At 48.0% G+C, this 18,261-nt stretch overlaps 1 protein-coding gene across 5 annotated transcripts; it reads left to right on the top strand.

Moving 5' to 3' along the window:
• Positions 1–2,728: 2,728 nt before the first annotated feature.
• PTHLH (parathyroid hormone like hormone) lies at positions 2,729–17,332 on the top strand. 5 transcript variants are annotated; one of them, XM_064142280.1, is made up of 5 exons: positions 2,729–3,006; positions 3,367–3,463; positions 6,180–6,302; positions 11,903–12,325; positions 16,802–17,332. In XM_064142280.1, the coding sequence occupies exons 3-5, from the start codon at positions 6,202–6,204 to the stop codon at positions 16,809–16,811; spliced, it is 534 nt and encodes a 177-aa protein (XP_063998350.1). In that variant the 5' UTR covers positions 2,729–3,006; positions 3,367–3,463; positions 6,180–6,201; the 3' UTR covers positions 16,812–17,332. The 5 variants fall into 5 exon arrangements, with proteins under 5 accessions (XP_063998350.1, XP_063998354.1, XP_063998352.1 ...); XM_064142284.1 differs by lacking the exons at positions 2,729–3,006; positions 3,367–3,463 and adding an exon at positions 4,959–4,996; XM_064142282.1 differs by lacking the exons at positions 2,729–3,006; positions 3,367–3,463 and adding an exon at positions 5,573–5,626.
• The last annotated feature ends 929 nt before the right edge of the window (positions 17,333–18,261 follow it).

The raw sequence follows: 18,261 nt of genomic DNA on the forward strand, positions 1-18,261 counted from the left end.
CTGCTCAGAAAAACTCTTAGATGGGATTTTTTTCTTAACATTAGTTTCTCAACTCCTGGAAAATACTAATTCATCACAAATGTCATTGGAAATGATTTTAAGCCTTGCATGGGACTGCAAGAAGCCAACAGTTCATGGATTAGGGCACTGAACCAGAGAAGTAAAGGTCTTGAACTCTGGTGTCCCACATCTCAAGTACACTAATCATTAAGCTATTCTAAGGCAGGAGGTGAGTCTGTCTCCTCTCAAAAAAAATAATGTCTAAAGGGATGGATTTTTTTCCCCAACATATCACAAAAACAAATTGCAAAGCTTCTTTTTTACCCCCAGTCCTTCCTCTTTAAATTGAATTCTTGTTCTCCGGCCAGCCCAGCTTGGTAACAGTTTTATGTAAGTTAAAGAGAGCAGACACATTTCTTCCTGTTAGTCTTTAACAGATACTCAGTCACGGGGCGGGGGGAGGGGACGGGGGGGGGGACGGGGGAGAAGAACAAAATCAATCAACCCAATTTATGTTATGAGATAGCTGAAGCTGAAGACCAGACCTAGAGAGAGGCAGCTTAAAGTTTCAGAGTACTGAATAAAAACACCAACGTGACTGAAGAACAGAACCACAGCACTGTTAAGGTTAGAAAAGACCTCTCAGTCCAACTGTCAACCCATAGCCACTAAACCACGTCCCAGAGTGCCACATCTATACACTTTTGAACATGTCCAGGGATGGCCTCTCCACCACTTCCGACGGCCATGAAAATTCGCGGGGAATACATCTGCAAGTCTCCCTTCCACGGGGGTTGGAGAGAGCTGCTTGTTTCTTTCGGGTCACCTCTCCGCAGGTTAGGGTTCAAGCGGAGGCCGAGTGACAGCGACTCGCCGAGGAGTGGGGAGTGGGGGCGAGCGGCGGGGGTGGCCGGCGGCGGGGCCGGGGCGGGCGGAGAGGAGCGGAGCGGAGCGGGGTGGGGCGGAGCGGGAAGCCGACCGAGGCACCACCATGGACAGCTCACAGCTCGCTGGAAGTCGCCCGCCCCGCTCCGCCGGCCCCGCGGCGTTCCGTTCCGAACCTAGAGCTGACTCCCTGCCCTCAGCTTTGAAAACTGGTCCCTCCGGTGTCTCCTGGGTTCTAGGAAGCAGACGGAGGGTTTGGCAAAGCCCCTCTGCAGTTCCGCACAGCTTTGCTGGGGTTCCCCCGCCCGCCTCTCCCGAGCGCGGCAAATGAAGTGCACATTGTGTAAATAAAGCCCGCATTGTGTCAGTAGCCGAGCGCGGGGGGGAGCGGCTGGGCTGCTCCGCCGCTCTATCATTGTTTAATAGACGGCCTGATTGTGTGCAGATGGGAGCGCCGCGAAACGTCTGGGTCTTGCCGCTGGGGAGGGAAAAAACGACGGTTTGCTCCTTCTCCCCAAGCTGTCTGTCCGCTCAGCTAGACGACACCATGTCAGCGGCGTGCTAAGGAGTTTCCCATCCCTGAAAGCCGCGGGAGAGTCAAGAGGGGAGGATGGCAATGAGAGCAGGGGACAGCAGAGCACAGCAGGGCTAGGCTGCGGGCAAGAACCAGTATGTGCTAGAACGCCTGCTCAATCTGCAAGCAATCGCGTCTGCCGCTAGCGGCAGGACAGCCGGGCCCTCAAGACCACCCTGGAAGCCTTGGTAGAAACCAAAAACAAACATCAACCTCTGGGACTTCGCACCTCGCCCGCAGAGAGCTGCGCTCGCTGGCTTTGAACCTGGCGAGATCTGAGAGGCTGTGCACGGCCCAAGGGATTTGGGGTCCTCACAGGACGAGTCCGGCGCTCGCTACTCTGCCGCTCCCTTCCCCGCCAAACTCCCGAGCAGTCGGCGCGCCTGTGTTGGGTTGGTTATTTTTGCTGAACACCATTTTTTTTCCACCCTGGGAAGACTGGGGAGGTTAACCTCTCCGTCTGAACCGAAGCCCTGAGCGAGTGCAACTGAGGTTATAGAAATCTTGGAGGGGAAATGACGAAAACGTTTTATTGTGAATAAAACAAGAGGGAGGAGGGAGAGGCGGAACTTCACAAAGGTGAAGGATGGGAAGTTTGCAGAGCCGAGGGTTCAGCCTGTCTCTCAGCATCGGGCGGGGGTTAGTCATGATTCCCTTCTGTCTCTCTGAGGCTGCGGTGCCACCTCCTGCCCAATTGGCTGGACCTGTCCCACTTGCAGGCTTTTGTTTCAGACGAAGGTTTGGCTCCTGAGCGGCTTTTGAGGAGAGCCCGGTCATCCACACGCTCGCAGCCCCTGGCCCTATTCCTCGCTCGGGAATGACGTGCCAAACCTGGAGCAGGGACTTATCTTCCTAGCCAAGCACCCAGGTCAGCTTCCTCATAGGAAAGTTGATTTACGCTTGTTTATACATACGGAAAAAGGAGGCAGAAGCCAAGCGCGGCATCCCTCCAACATCTCATTGTTTTTGAGGCGGGAAGAGGGGAGAAAGACGAGGCAGAAAACCTAAAATGATAAGGTTCGCTCTGTTGCGGCAGGGAGCGCTTGACCAGAAAGGCAAACACAGGGGTTTGCCTCACAAGGAATGTCCCGTCGGCAAAGTGATGTTTTGGCACAGGTGTGGAGACGAATCACTTCACGGCCGCTGCCAAAGCATCGCCCCGCTGGCCCTGTCTCTCGTCGAGGCTCAGACTCTCACCCTTCCGAGATCAGGGGACAGCTGAGGTTGGCAGGGAGGAGCGGCCGGGGCCGGCGAGGTGAGATGCTGCAGGTGGCGGCGGGTGCCTGCCGGGAGCCGCTTCCAGCTTGCGCATCCCCCCGGCCAAGTTCCATCCTGCAGGGAAAGGGCGGGGACCCGGGAGGGGGAGGAAGAGGAGCAGTTAAGCCCCAGTAGAGGGGATTTTTTCGCAAAAAGTGTTGCTCCGGTTGCTGTGGATGACAAACGGTCTTCGAGGGGCCGGGGGGGGGTGGGTGGGAAGTGCACGGTATCCTGGTATGACAGTCTGGAGTCTGGCACTGCTCAATTCCTGCCATATTAGCAAAGCCATGGTAGGGTTGTACCTTTTTCCTTTTTTTTTTTTTTTTTTTTTTTTTTTTTTCCCAAGCCCACTGAGGCAGGGATGAGGCAAACTCAGCCATAGGAAGGCGGTTAGTGATGTCACAAGTTTGGAGTTTGGTTTTCAATAAAAGCAATAGAGAAGGGTCTCCCTGGCTATATATATTAGGAGATTTTCTGTTCTTCATTATAAAAAGAGCGACAAGAGAGGAAAGCACCTGCTTTTAACACCCTCTATTTAGCACTCATCTGCTGCAGGTTGAATAAAGAACTCGTAGGGCTAGATTACTCTTGAAAAGTATTACTTTGACAAAATTATTTCTTTTTAATTTTTTTTTCCTTTTCTTCTCAAGGATAGAACATAGTTTTGGAACCAGTTGCTGAGAAGATCAACCACTGTTGGCCAGACTGATCTCTGAGAGGCACAGAGGGCTGTAACTCAAGCAAAAGGTGAAGTAATAAATTGTGAAGAAACTTCAGTACTCCAAGTTTATAAAGGCTATTTATTTCCCTGAGTCTGTAAGGATTGGGGCATTGGTGGTTTTTTTTGTTTGGGTTTGGTTTGTTGGTGTGGAGGGTTTTTCTTTTTTTTTTTGTTTTGGTGGTGGTTTGGGTTTTTTTTTGTTTGTTTGTTTAGTGATTTTTAATTTTTTTTTCATTTTTAATATTTTTTTTATTTCTAGAGGAAAGGAAATTCTAAAAATATCTGGTGGACGTTTTACTTTTAACATGAGCAACAGACCTGCGAGTGTGTGTGGGACTTTTTTCAGGGGATCTCACAATTATTTTTAATTGGTGGAAAGGGCAATGTAAATCAAAGAAGCCTATTAGCTATACATTTTAGTTTATAGCCTACCAGGTGTTCAGGGTATTTATTTACAGCATAAATGGTTTAATGCTTTCAGCATGATTTCTATTTCTGCTCTTATGTTTTCGGGTTTTATTTGCCTGTGTGGTATGATATTTGGCTGAGGAGCAGGGCTTTCAAATTGTGGCAGCAAGTGCCGTGTAAGTTAAAATAACCTGCAGGTAGAAAAAGAGGTTTGCTTTGCATCTAAACTTTCTGTAGAAAGCGTTGCTTAACACGAGGAGAGGATGAGAAGGAGCAACCAGCCGGCACACCTCAGTGTTTTGTTGCGGCTTGTGAGGGTGTTGGGAAAGAATTAGCTGTAAATCAGGCTGTCAGGGGCAGAAACCAGCGACCCCTCTGTACCCGAGGGCAGCGGGTCTCTTCGGGGAGGCTCCGGCGAGACGCGGAGCGGAGCCCTGAGGAGGGTGAGTGGTCGCGGAGGGGCTGAGAAGGGGTCCCGGGATGCTACACCGACGGAACCGGCGTCCCCAGGTCTTCATTGCTGCCCGCCTGGGCAGGGCCACAGCGTGCAGGAGAGCCCATCCTCTGGCACTAAACAAGAGATAGGCTTGCAAAGTGTCTCCCCTGCGAAGAGCTGACGGGGTGGGTAAGAAGTGCACCAATCCTCCACCCCGCCGCATCCCCCGGCTTTCTCCCTTCCTAACAGCCGGGGGCAGGTTTGCTGTTGTTGTTTTTTTTCCTTTTTCCCCCTCAAGCAGACTGTATAAAGCGGCGGATTGTGTTACCTTTGTTTTTTACACAAGTGTTTTCCCGTGATGGAAATATCTGGTACCTCTGTCAGGAGGGTGCGGGGCTGCCGGCGGGGCGTGGGGCTGGGGCGGACCGGCCGCGCTCCTGCTACTCCAGGCACTGCTGCCGCTGCCCGGCAGCGGAACCTGATACGGAGACGTTCAAGGCTCTGGTCAGGCGGACAGAGGGAGAAGTGGAAGGCGAAAGAGGGAGAGGAGGAGAAAACTTTCCACTAATTTACTTTTTTGGCCAGGAGCGCCTCTGAACATAGCCTGCGAGTCCTGCCCCCAGCCCTCCCCCTTAGCACCCCCCCTTTACTAGCCTACAACTAACATCATTAGGAACCAATCCTCAAACTAATAGGGCAGCTGCAACGAACAACGGTAGGTGTGCGACAGGAAAGGCGACAACGCTCCCAAGCCGAGCTTTTGGGTTCGATCTGAAAAGTGTCCCCACTGATGGGGTGATCGCCCTTGGCATGGCAGGGGCTGCGCTGACCTAGAGGGGTAAAGACAAAAAGGGAGAGGTGGAACGGGAAGGAGCGAGAGTAATTGGACTGCAGAAGATGCGAAGAGCTTGGCTGGAGTCCTTAGGGTCTGCTGAGCGCGGGCGCTGCCGGGTGCCTGCCCTGCTCCGCTCCTTTTTGACGCCGATGCTGAGAAGCGCTGATCTCCAGTCTGCTCTCTGGCTGCGGGTATCCCGCCCGGGCTCTGGCTCTCTCCGCACATGTTCCTAGGGCGCCATCTCTTTGCAAACCTCTCTGTCCTTCCGCAGCTCTCCTAGAAGGCTGCTTCGGGGCGTGTGAACACGACAGGCTCCAGCCCAGTCCAACCTGCAGAGCCAAGCATGCTTCCCAGCCCCTCAGCCTCCCCGGGCTACCGCTCCCCTGAGCCATCTCGGGCTCTCCAGCCTAGCAGCGCTCTTCGCTGTTTTCCCTTTCCTTGTCACAGATGTGGACCAAACTTTCCTAGAGCAGAGGACGTGAACTTGACCTTCTTTTTTGTATTGCAGAGGTATATTTAAAGACAGATATATAGAGACATCCTCCCTTCCCTCGCCTGAATCTCTGTGTATTTAGAGAGCAGAGGGTAGCTGAGATGACTTTTGGGAATCTTTCACTGTCTGCACAGAAGGCTTCTCCTGTGACATAAAGCCCTGAGACAGAGGCTTAGCCGACTAGAACTGAACAGAGCTCAGAGAGACAAACCGACGCGCTCTCTAATCCCGTTCAAATAGGAGCTAGATGGTTTTTCAGTTCATACCGAGAGAGATCTTGCCTCCGGGCAGCGAGAGACAGTGAGGGGGAGAGAGGGAGGGAGAGAGGGTGGGAAGGAGGGAGGGAAAGAGGGAGAGACAGACAGCAAGGAAGAGAGAGAGAGAGAGAGAGAGAGAGAGAGAGAGAGAGAGGGGGACGGAGCGAAGTTTGGAAGAAGTGAGCGGCTGCCGAGAGCTCAGAAAGTTTGTTTTTCCTTCATAGCCTGGGAGCTGGGAGAACTGAAAGCGGGGACTGCTTGAGGACGGCGCTGGCGCATGTGTCCTGCGGGACTGATCTCCCTTTCCTTGCAGGTTCTAAACCCCGGAGGATACTATGTTCACTAAACTCTTCCAGCAGTGGAGTTTTGCAGTGTTTCTGCTGAGTTATTCCGTGCCCTCTTACGGCAGATCAGTAGAGGGGATCAGCCGCAGACTGTGAGTGCCTCTCTCTCTCTCTCTCTTTTTTTTTTTCCTTTTTCTTTCTTTCTTCTTTTTTTTTTTTTTAAAACAACATATTTATTTAGTTATTTTAAATTACTGTTGGTTGGTTGGTTGACTGCTTGTGTTTTTGGTTGGCTGGTTGGTTTGGGGACTTTAAAGTCACTTTGGTGATGGTGTGGGTGGGGAGGGAGCTGGCCGGGCCCCCCTGTCGGGAGCACCCCGGAAAGTTTTGCAGCTTTCAGCAGCGCTGCCGGCACGGCTCTGGCAAGTCGAGCAGCTCGGGGTTACCTGCCCCAGGTGCTCAGGTGGGGTCTAGGCGCTAGGCAGAGGGCATCTGGGGCAAGGGAACTTGGCAGCTGGCTGACCTTATAACGCTGTTGGGGAGGAGATGTTAAAGCTGAGGGTCTCTCCGTCTTCCGAGGGGAGCAGCTGTGCATCTGTGTGTTCGTCCAGCATTCGTTGTTGCCCTGGGAGGGTGCTGCTAGGGAGCATCCTGTCTTATGGGACAGCTATGTACCACACTGGATAACATATACTCATTTGGCCCTGGCATGGAGCCAGTATTGATAAGGGTGGCAGGCAGTAGTGGGGCTGTCATGACAGTGAAGTGCTGGACAATTTCTTTGTCGATCTGCCATTTCAGAAAAATAAAGGGAAAATAAAAATCCAGGGGGGTTCTAATATCTGGCCTGCAGGCAGAAGCATATTTTTTGATAAATGATAATGTAACTTAAGAGAGTCTGTTCAGGAAGTGACCTTTTTGCTCCTTCCAAAATAATCAGCATGGTTTATATTAATACCCCTACACAAAGTGCCAGAGAGGAGCCACTGGGCTGATGTAGGAGCAGCTGTCTCACACATCTAACTCACTGGCTTCCACTGGACTTGCATCAGATTTTCTAAGGAAGAAACACCTCAGTCATACTGTGGAGGGTTCTATTGTTACCAAGTCCATAAGGAAGTCAGGTTGGAGAAAGAAGGTGTAAAATCCAATCACAGGGAAGGATTTCATATGCCTTTCCTTGTAAATGCTTTGTTTCATACATAAGGACAAGATCTCCAAGTATCACTTCCTCTGCCATTTAGGCAACAATAACAAAAAAAAATCCCCTAGGTGAAGTGACTTCAAGACACACCTAAATTTTGGCAGCTGGCAGACAGCTATTACAAATCTCCTAGAGCAAATCATGTAGAACATGTTATTGCTGATAATGCTATGGGATGTTCTTCCCACTCTATTAATGCTTCACTCTTTTGTACTGCTGGAAACTGTTGCTGAGCTATTTCTTTCATCTGAGACCTTTTTCTTCTCTTTGGATATAGAGGGACCAAACTTCAATTTCAGGGAAAAAAAAAAAAAAGTGGGGGGGGGGGGGGGAAGTATAGTAAACTGCTGTAATTTTCTTGGCTAGGAAACTGAACTGGATTTAAGGCAAATCTGAGTTAGGGTTTTTTTAGTCTTGTTTTGTTTTAAAGACAGATTTGCTACAAAATGTTCTCTCTCCCTTTTTGGAGTTAGTGTTCTTCTAACAGGTGTTTTTACAGGTCTGGTTAGGAGGTATTCCCAATGTCTCTATTCCATCCTGATGGTTGGGGTGGGGGGGGTGAGGAAAGTGGAAACTAAACATTGAGAATGCATTTCTCAGCTCCCTCTTTGCTACGGCATGTAAAACACACACAAGAAACCAGCCAGCTGTCAGTTAGTGGCATTCACGTAGTTTTGTTTGTGGGTACAGCACAAACACAGACACCACACTCAAACATGTGTCTTGTTTTAACATCACCACAAACCATTCCTAGAGTTAATGGTTAATAACTCACTTAAGCCTAGAGATTTTTTTTTTTCACTCAAAGGCTTAAACCAGTAACAGATGAAAAATAGTGAAGCACATTACTATAGCCATGCAAAAATAATCAGAATGACAGAGGCCTGGTTCTATTGACTGCACTGAGGAAAATCTCCCATGGAAAGCAATAGCAAATTGTCCCAGGCAAAGACTGCCAGGGTTATTCTTTGTTACAGAAACACTTTAGCTGCTAAAGAAGTTCTGAGAAACCCAGTAATGCCTCGAAGTACAAATGGATATTTTTATCAGTGTGCCCAGACACTGCAGCATCACATCCCCAGATCTCTTCAAAATATTTTTCCTAACCCTGAGATAGGTTGAGCAGCCTTCACTCCCTTTGCAGCTAGCAGCAAGGGCACTCAGTCTTGCAGACAGAGAGCCAACTGAGTCCTTTACAGTTATTCTGCTGAGCTTACAGTAAGACCCAGTGCAAACAGTCAAGGATAACAACAGCTAAGCAAGTGAACTGCCTCGGACAGAAAGTTGTCACTTGAAGAATTCTGTGACGCCAGATATCTAGTGTAAAAGATTAAGAAAGAATGTGCCTGAAGAGAACAGCTTATCTGGAGGGACATGAAGTCATGATCGTCCAAGTTATGAGTTTCTCCTATTTTGCCCATAACAAGACAGTGAGTCTCATATATGCATAGGGTACTTGCATGCAGTAATCAGTTTGGACTCCCTGCTCACACACAAACACCATCAACATCCGTCTCTCAGAAGTGCCTACCACATGTAAGCTTTGCCCTTACTGCACTTGGTTTGGGTACAGGCTCCTTCTCTATGAACGAGAGGTGCATTTACAGCAGGATGGAAGGGACCTCTAGCGGGTCATCCTAACCCTAACAGCCTCATCTGTTAGCCAACATGTGAATGCAATCAGCCCAGTTTCACTGCCTTCCTGCTCCGTGTGTGTGGGTGAGATATTGTTGATATCTCCATTCTTCTTACATCAGCCTTCTTGAGCAAGTGTTCTCCCCTGATTTACAAACACGGAAGTCGTTTGAATAACTGTGGCAGAAGGTCAAAGAGATATGCATCTAACACATCTTCTTTGTTTTAAGGGGATTTCTGATGCAAATCATACAAAGGAAGCTGGTAGGCAAAATGTCATCCTCAAGTCTGGCTGAGTAATCAAAGTCATGTGAAATGTAATACTACGTAATGTTATACAATCATCTGGAACAGCAGAATGTTCTCTGAGGCCAGACCTGATGCTGAATATCACACAGGCATTTAAACAGCAATTCATCCTCTTTGGCACAGGAGCCCCTCATACGTCAGCCCTGGCACTAGCTGGGCAATGCATCCTCACCGGACATGCAGATCTTAGTCTGTTTCTGGACTGTCTTGTGCCTACTGGAACCAAATCTTTAGGTTTCAGTTCTGTAACATGGAACAGCTTTTCAATCAAGAGAGCTTTAATAACAGAGGTTCAAGGTTTTGTCATGGTGGCTAAATTGACCAAATGCACATTACAGGATTAAGGCAGCTCTAGGTTGTCTGTGATAAAGGCAATTATCCTTGGTAGTTTACAAGGGGCAGTAGGAAAGCTTTGCTCATCACATTTTAGACTCAGTAAAGCACTGAGATTTTGGTATGCTTTCAATAAACTAGAAAAGTGAAAGGAAAATTGCATTTCCCATGCAGATATCCTGGGAAAAGAGATTACTGAAGCTAGGAATGTAACACAAGCCACGCTTGACCAACAGTACATGGGCACTCAGAGAAGCTCAAGGTGCTAACTTTATTGGTGTACTTGCAAATCAGAGTGACCTTAGTGTGAGGGATATTAGAGATGGCTACTGGAGAGCTTCAGGGAGTGCACTGGTCAAAAACATTCTTCTGGGCAGATCTTGAGCTTACACCACAGCTGCACTGAAGAGTAAGAAACAATGTGGGTTCAGATCAGTATTATCACATTGCATTTTTGCATAGGGATGTTGAGTTAAAGGGCATAAGATGTTTGCCCTAAAGCCTGAAGTAATCCAAACCTGATTTGGGGACGCCTAGAACATAGCCAATGTTTGATCAAATGTAATCTCACAAATCTGAGTACATCTAGGGCCAACGTGGAGAAAGTGTCACCACACTGCAAAACCAGCAGTCATTTTTCAGTCCTATTGTGGAGTGAAGAAAAGCTGCTGTTTGAATGTTGCACTGAGTAGCAGAGATGTACCATCACTTGAACACCCCGCTTGAAGCCAATACTCCAAATGTGCCACTCTACAATAACAAACATGAAGGCATTTCTTTGAAGCAGTGCTGCTTAAAGCTGCCAATTTCAAGTAGCTCCAGTGCTGATCATGTCACAAATCTAGAGAGCTTGGCTGAAGGAAGTAAGAAATATGAGGTGCAGAATACCCCCAATCATTTAGCCTGCTATCTTTGTCCACCACACTTTGAAACCTGGTAGCACAGGAGGATAACTAGGGATGAATGGAAGGAATATTCACTCAGAGTTATGCTCTCTCCTTTGACAGCCAGCTGCAGAAGCAACTTCTCACCCAGCTAAGTGCCCAAATGATTATGTGACAGGCAAGGCTCTGAATGAATTTAATTTGGCCAGTAAGGACCCAGTCACATGCAGTACTCTGATGCAAAATGGGGCTATGCAAAAAGGCAGCCTCCGCACAATGGAGCAGAACAATTGGAAGGATAAACTGGATGATAGCATTCATGGGAACAGAGCTAAAATGCCAGCTTTTACTCCTTCTGTGGTTGCCAGTGCAGCTGAGCATCCATCCCATATCAAGGAAAAAGCAGTTGTTTTCTCAGGGATCTTTATTATCCAGGTGCCACTTGTATCTTCTTCCATACCTTCTTTGGCAGTAAAACCTCCCTGACAGACAGTCAACCACCTCCTGGTTCCTCAAAAATGAGACAGAGGTCACTGAACCCAAAGATCAGGAACTCTGGCAAAGCAACAGATACAAAGCCAAGGACTGGAGACATCCTTCTCAAACAAACCAGGATGCTCTTGAAGAAGATCAGTGCAGAACTCAGAGAGCACAGTGGACAAGACATTTGGCAGTAAAAGCCATAATCAGACACAAGCAGCCAAGCAGTGAAATCCTCAGGGGTGGCTGAGGCTCCTCTGTGCTGATGCTCAGGGTGCCTCTCTGGATAGCTCATCAGGGACTGAAGTGCCTATGTTTCAGACACATGAATTGGAACAGTTTTCCATTACAGTCCTACAGTTGCACTCATTTAAATTTAGAAATGAGATGTACTTTTTGGTGTTTATTTATGTTTTTGAAGTACATGACTGAGCTGAAGAAAATTATTAGAATGATGCTGTATAAACACCGCTTCCGTTTTCAGCCCTTGTTATTCCCTCTCGCTTCACTCTGGTGCTCCATTACCTGACCCTTTAAGCTTTCCTATCTCTGACAACTGCCTTCCTGCTTTTCCTGCCTGAAGGGTGATATATTAAGAGCCACAATGCTTTCCTAGAACAGAGCAGTGACTAATCCGGCTCCAGGTCTAATGGTGTCCAGTCAGTCAGCTGAGAATTATTACCTACTTTGGTCTTTCCCTTCTCTATGGGGAGCAGCTACGCTGAGAAGCAAGACTTGCTCCAGCAGTTTGACTTAGCTGGATGCCTCCTAGCTGAAGAGCTGGTTCACAGTCGCTGTGGCTGCCACTGCCAGGGCAGAGAGGACCTCTGCCAACTGTGTGGCAATAACCAAATCTGAAATGTTCTTTCCCCCCCCCCTCTCCCCTTTCTCTTTTCCCTGTCTTTAGCAAACGAGCTGTATCAGAGCACCAGCTATTGCATGACAAAGGCAAGTCGATCCAAGACTTACGGAGGAGAATATTCCTTCAGAATTTAATTGAAGGTGTGAACACTGCAGAAATCCGAGCCACCTCCGAGGTGTCGCCTAACCCCAAGCCTGCTACCAACACCAAGAACTACCCTGTCCGCTTCGGCAGTGAAGATGAGGGCAGATACCTAACTCAGGAGACAAACAAATCACAGACCTACAAGGAGCAGCCCTTGAAGGCATCGGGGAAGAAAAAGAAAGCAAAGCCTGGGAAGCGCAAGGAACAAGAGAAGAAGAAGAGGCGAGCCCGCTCGGCTTGGCTGAACCCCGGCACCTGGGCAAGCGCTGCCACCGAGAGCCCGCTCCTGGACAGCTCTGCTCCCACACACCATCACACCTGGAGGTAATCTATCTTGCTATGTCCTTCTGGGGGTCACCCCAGGCACCTACTGAAACTGTTCTCCTTCGCTGTGAGAGGCCGAGGCCTCGCTCAGACCTGGAGCAACAGCACAGCTTTTGTTCCTGGCTTTTCAGGCAGCACACAGGCTCAAGGTGGTTTCTGGGGGTAGGGGTGTGCTCTTTCCACTGTGCACTGGGGACCCAGTCTGTCTTTCCTATGACAAACAAGCCAAGCAAACTGTTGATAGCCATAAGGAGCCTCCCAAGGCTGAGTGAAGAGCAAGTCAACTCACTTCTGCAAAAAGAAAGCACCTCATAGCCATTAAAATCCCCTTCCCTGATTTAACTGCATTGTCTCTCACATCAGATCTTCATCCCACACTTGGGCCTCAGCCAGTTGAAAGCTCTGAGTTTTATTTAAGGCTCTACATCTATAAAATGGTGAAGTTTTCTTTCCTCCCTCTCAACACCTCCCCTTTTTGGCAGCTTTCCTACCCTTACTTTACAGTTTTTTATTTTGCTGCTCAACGTTAGGGGAGAACATGGAAAATTTCCCTCAGTAATACCTGCAAGCAGGGCTAGCCAGCCTCTCACCATCACATTTTCCCTACCATTAGGACTTTTTAATGCAGATCCACCTTTTTCTCAGCTCATGAAACAACGAAGCTGTCACTGAAAAAACGTTGAGCATTGCTTTAGGAGAGGCTGTGCTTCCCTCCTCTGTGCTGTTGAAAGGTTTTCAGGGCACGGGTGAGCTGGAGGTTTCAGCCTAGGTGTCCCAAGCGACTCCTCTGCTTGCAGCCACCTTTGCTCAAGTGAAAGACTACATACTTGCAGACAAAGTCAGTTAGTCCACTCCTCAGTTCACTTCAAATGTTGGCATTTTCAGCAGCAGAACTCCCCCCTTCCTCTCCTCCTCTTCACTTCAGCAGAATAGAGACACAAGTGTCACTTGCTCACAGCCCTTAACAAGAGAAGCCAGCTGTGGGATTCACTAAAACCTGATCTTGGATCAATCTTCGCAGGCCAGTTTGCACCATGCTCCATCACCTCAGCTTCTGCTGCCATTGCAGGAGTTACCAGTGTTTGAGGGTAGGTGTTCAGTGCCTTGGGCCATAAAGCAGCCAGCATGGGCTGAGCAGTTAGCAGTGAAGTAAGAGAGGCTGCTTTGCCTCAGCACTTTAGGAAAGGCCTCTGGCCAGGAGATGCCTGCCACTTACACAAATGTTGAGAAACTGTGGTGGCCAATACATAACATCTGCCTTTGGCACAGAGGAGTCTCCAATGCAGAGAAAAAACACATCAGGGCACTTGAACATTTGTTTGTTTTTCTCGCTACTCTGGTTTTGGTTGCACATCCAATGGGATACACAAAAGGATTGCAGGCATAATTCTGTTGATTTGCCTAGTTCAGCCTTTCTGGTCCAAGTATGGCTGGATGACTGAAGGCAGTCAGCTTCACTGTGGAGTCCAGAATGCTGAAGCCAGCCCAGATTTATGTCACTGAGATTATTGCAGTTTCTCCAGGGCAAGAAACAGGTTCCTAAAGAGGACCTCTATCTTAGATACTAAGCTGAAGACAGTTAAACACAGAGAAGCCATACAATAGGAAAATTAAATTCCTCCTCCACCAGTACAGAGCATACCATGGTCTTAGTGTGCCAGCTTGTAGTTATTCCAGCAGGTTGGCAGAAGAGGTAATTCCTAAACTTTCACTGACAGCAAGAACCAGCTCCCTGACTTGGACTTCAGGTAGGGGGAGTTGTCTATGCAGTTATTGGCACAAGGTGAACAAGTGCATTTGAAATGGAGGGGTGACCACATCTGAGTGAAGCTGATTCTTCTAAGCTGGATCAGGAGCTTCTATTCTACTTTCTGATGGGGGGCAAGGGAGGTGTGCAGACAGGATTTCCATGGGCCTCACCAATAGAACAGAACAGAACAGAACAGAACAGAACAGAACAGAATAGAATAGAATAGAAACAACCAGTTTGGAAGAGACCATCAAGCTCATCCAATCCGACCTATTACCCAGCCCTATCCAATCAACTAGAGCATGGCACTAAGTGCCTCAGCCAGGCTTTAAGGAGAAGCTGCTTTTGTACCACCCCTAAGGCTATCTGCATCTCACCTTACAGGGAAGAAGTGGATGTGCCTAATGCAGCAGGGTAAATGTCAGGGCAACGTCAGAAAAACTTCAAGCGTGTTTTTCACTGTAGCTTTGTGCTTCTTTTCTGCTTCACACACTGAATCAAGATCTTTGTGCCAATTCCCTCTGCCCAGTCTTAATCCCAAAATTTTGGGTTTAGGTCAGAAAAAAAAAAAGACTAAAAATAATGTGCTGTCTAGATCTTTTGACTTACTACAGGAAACATCTCATAGAATAAACCAGTCTTGCAAAATCTGTGACCAAATCACAGAAAGCCGCCTGAAAGCTGTCATTAGTGCAGAGCCCAATGTCAAGATGTGGCTTAGCCCAAACTCTAAAACAAAAGCCTGAAGCTGAGGCCAAATTGAAAATGTCTCCCTCTTAAAAACATGCCTGTGTGTTGCAGACACAGATCTACAGTCACGCTGTAAGAATTGTTTGCCTTTATCACACCTATTGCAATATGGCCTGAGTGCATCCTCATGCTACTACTCAGTAATTACCTTCATCCTGGCATTTCCATGTGAGGTGCTTAAAAACTTCCTTCTCGTGGGTATTGCAGCTACATTTCCATTCCAACCCAATTAAGCTGGCATTACCTAATTTCCTAAGAAACCTAAACTCCCTAATCATAGAATGACAGAATGCACTGGCTCTACATATCACCCTGACCACTCTCCCTGCAGTGAGAAGGGACATCCCTAACTGGATCAGGTTACTCAGGATCCCATCAAGTCTGTTCTTGAATGTCTCCAGGAACAGGGCCTCCACCACCTCCTTAGGCAACCTGTTCCAGTGTTCCACCACCCTCACAGCAAAGGACTTCTTCCTAGTGTCCAATCTAAATTTACTCTTCTCTAGTTAAAACCACAGGCTTTTGCAAACAGTCCCTCTGCAGCTTTCTTGTAGCTGCCTTCAGGTACTGGAAAGCTGCATGCCAAATATAGTCTTGCTTTCAATGCACAGATAAACCAACCCCTTCTCAAACTCCCAAGGAATGGCTTTCTTTTGCATCTCACATCCACACACATCTGCTCTGTGGAGCACTGCCTGCAGTCCAGCGGCACAGCGAGTCCTGCTCTGTTCAATAGTTTTGCATTCCACATGTGGCTCTTGCCCAGGGAACCTGCACGCAGAACAAGAATGTGTCACACGCAGGACAGAGCTCACTCCAGGCTGCCAGCTTCCCTTAGAAAGCTCCCAAATCCTAAGGCTGTATGAAGCTGACTCTGTCAGCTTGGGCTGAAGGTAACAGCAGTCAGAGCTTACCGGGCTGAAGCGCTCCTTTTCTTTCAAGAGCAAGCCTTTTGGCTCACAGAGGGCAGTTTCAGGACTGTAGTCTTTCCAAGCAATTAAAGAGACAGGCCATCGAGGGCCGTTCACTGCCAGACCTGAGCAGCCTTTACTGCACACATCCTGTGGCACCCATGGCACCACAGAAAGATGTCACACCTTGGAGATAACCAGAGCCTTGTCTGACAGGAGGCTTCTCAGAGGGAAAAGCAGAACAAATGAGCCCCATAGGACTGTTTTAGTCATAAGCCTGGCATCACACCCAGCAGGTGCATGACTGCCAGAGTCTTCAACAAGCACCTTTTTTTCTTATCATCTTTAAAACAAATTTCTCCTTTTTCCAGCTGTCTGCTTTTAATTAATTTGTTATCATAGAATCATAAGATTCAACCAGGTCGGAAGAGACCTCCAAGATCATCCAGTCCAACCTAGCACCCAGCCCTAGCCAGTCAACTAGACCATGGCACTAAGTGCCTCATGCAGTCTTTTCTTCAGCACCTCCAGGGATGGTGACTCCACCACCTCCCTGGGCAGCCCATTCCAATGCCAATCACTCTGTGAAGAACTTCCTCCTAACATCCAGCCTACACTTCCCCTGGCACAACTTGAGACTGTGTCCCCTTGTTCTATTGCTGGTTGCCCGGGAGAAGAGACCAACCCCCACCTGGCTACAATCTCCCTTCAGGTTGTAGGGTGATATTGTTTTGTTACCTCCTTGGTAACAAGGAAGGGAATCACCTTGCCCAAGGCTCTGAAGAAAACTAAAGCAAGTTCCTTCCTATTCCACTGAGCATGCAGTGCAGTGGAATAGATGGGCTCAGCGTCAAGGCAAACTGCAGGGCTCCACAGTGCCAGCTGAGCTGTGCTGCAGGTCTTGAAGAGATGTCTAAAAGTGCAGCACTGTGACTGCAAAGCATGCCCATTGCAACCTGTGACACTCTTGCTGTTTACTTTCTGCCTCTGTATTTGAAGTAAAAATTGACTTTTCTACTTTTTTTCTGTCCCCCTCCCCTCCCCCTTTTTTTCCCCCCTTTGCAGGAGGCGCTGACAGTTTCAGCAAGAGATTTTTTTGGAAGACATATTGCAGTATTCTGTAATAGTGAACATATGGGAAGTATTAAAATATTTATTACCTGTAAATATTGTAAATGCTCATAATAAAACCTTCTCCCCTACCCCACACCCGAACCCTGTTGCTCTCTGAAACTGCACATTTGGTCATTGTGAATTTTCCTTCCCCCTCCCTCCCTCCCTCTCTTTTTATTTTGCTATGGCTGAGACAATTATCATTGTCACATTTACCATAATTTATTTTGTCGACTGGTGTATTTATTTTGTGACTGTATCTTGGTGCTGCTGACCTTCTCTGTTTTTTGTAACATAATGCACTTTAGATATACATATGGAGTACATTGGTAACTGACTTAGAAAGTGTCCCTGTTTTGTGGTTGTCTCCCATCGATGCCTACAGACAGCTGTTTCAACTGCTTCTCCTTTGTGCATGTATAATAGCAGTGGTTTAAAATTTGTAAAGAATGTCTAATAAAACATAATCTAATTAAATCGTGACTCAGAGGGAAAAATGTCTCCTTTAGGAATTGCAAGAGCAGGAACACTATGGGTTGGGTTTTTTTTTTTTACTTCACTATATTTGAAAATGGTTTTCAATTTAATGTGTTTACATTGGTTCAAATTCCCACATTTTCACATTAGCTTTTAGTTAGAAGTCACTCAGAACAGATTTTGTTCCAGTGCTCTATTTCCAGTCAGCTGAGCTGCTGTACAACCTGGAGGTACTGTCCTGCAGCTCAGACCCTGCTGCAGGGAAAGCACAACTGCAGCCTCCCTCTCTGCAAAGGCTGCAGCCTCGCATCCTGCAAGTGAGAGGACGCAAAAGGCAGCCCCAGGGGATGCAGCACTCACTGCATACTTGGAAGGTGCTTGCACGTTCAGATAAAGACAGATGCTCAGCGTCCTCGGCTCCCACCAGCTTTACTCAAAGATGCAGCATACAAGTACAATCTCATCTCTTTGGGAGCACCTTGTGTTAATGTGAGGGGTGAAAAAATCCAAGAGCGACTATATAAAAGAAAGAAAAAGTAGAAAAAGCAGGAGGTGGCACATCACTAGGAGCTGTTGCACTGCTTGGGCAACTTCTCTCCTCTCTCACTGAGAAGACAGGATCACAGAATCATAGAATCATAGAATCAACCAGGTCAGAAGAGACCTCCAAGATCATCCAGTCCAACCTAGCACCCAGCCCTATCCATGGCTAGACCATGGCACTAAATGCCTCATCCAGTGTTCTCTTGAACACCTCCAGGGATGGTGACTCCACCTCCCTGGGCAGCCCATTCCAATTGCAATCACTCCCTCAGTCACGAACTTCCTCCTAACATCCAGCCTAGACCTACACTTCCTCCAGCACAGTTTGAGACTGTGTCCCCTTGTTCTGTTGCTGGTTGCCTGGGAGAAGAGACCAACCCCACCTGGCTACA

This window comes from Pogoniulus pusillus, chromosome 4 (assembly GCF_015220805.1).
Source record: "Pogoniulus pusillus isolate bPogPus1 chromosome 4, bPogPus1.pri, whole genome shotgun sequence".
Taxonomy (NCBI): Eukaryota; Metazoa; Chordata; class Aves; order Piciformes; family Lybiidae; genus Pogoniulus; species Pogoniulus pusillus.

What these genes read in the sequence shown, in the direction of transcription:
- PTHLH (XM_064142280.1), top strand. Translation starts at nt 6,202, where the DNA reads ATGTTCACTAAACTCTTCCAGCAGTGGAGTTTTGCAGTGTTTCTGCTG. An exon ending in GAGGGGATCAGCCGCAGACT is followed by an intron (nt 6,303 to 11,902) that starts GTGAGTGCCTCT and finishes CCCTGTCTTTAG; the next exon opens with CAAACGAGCTGTATCAGAGC.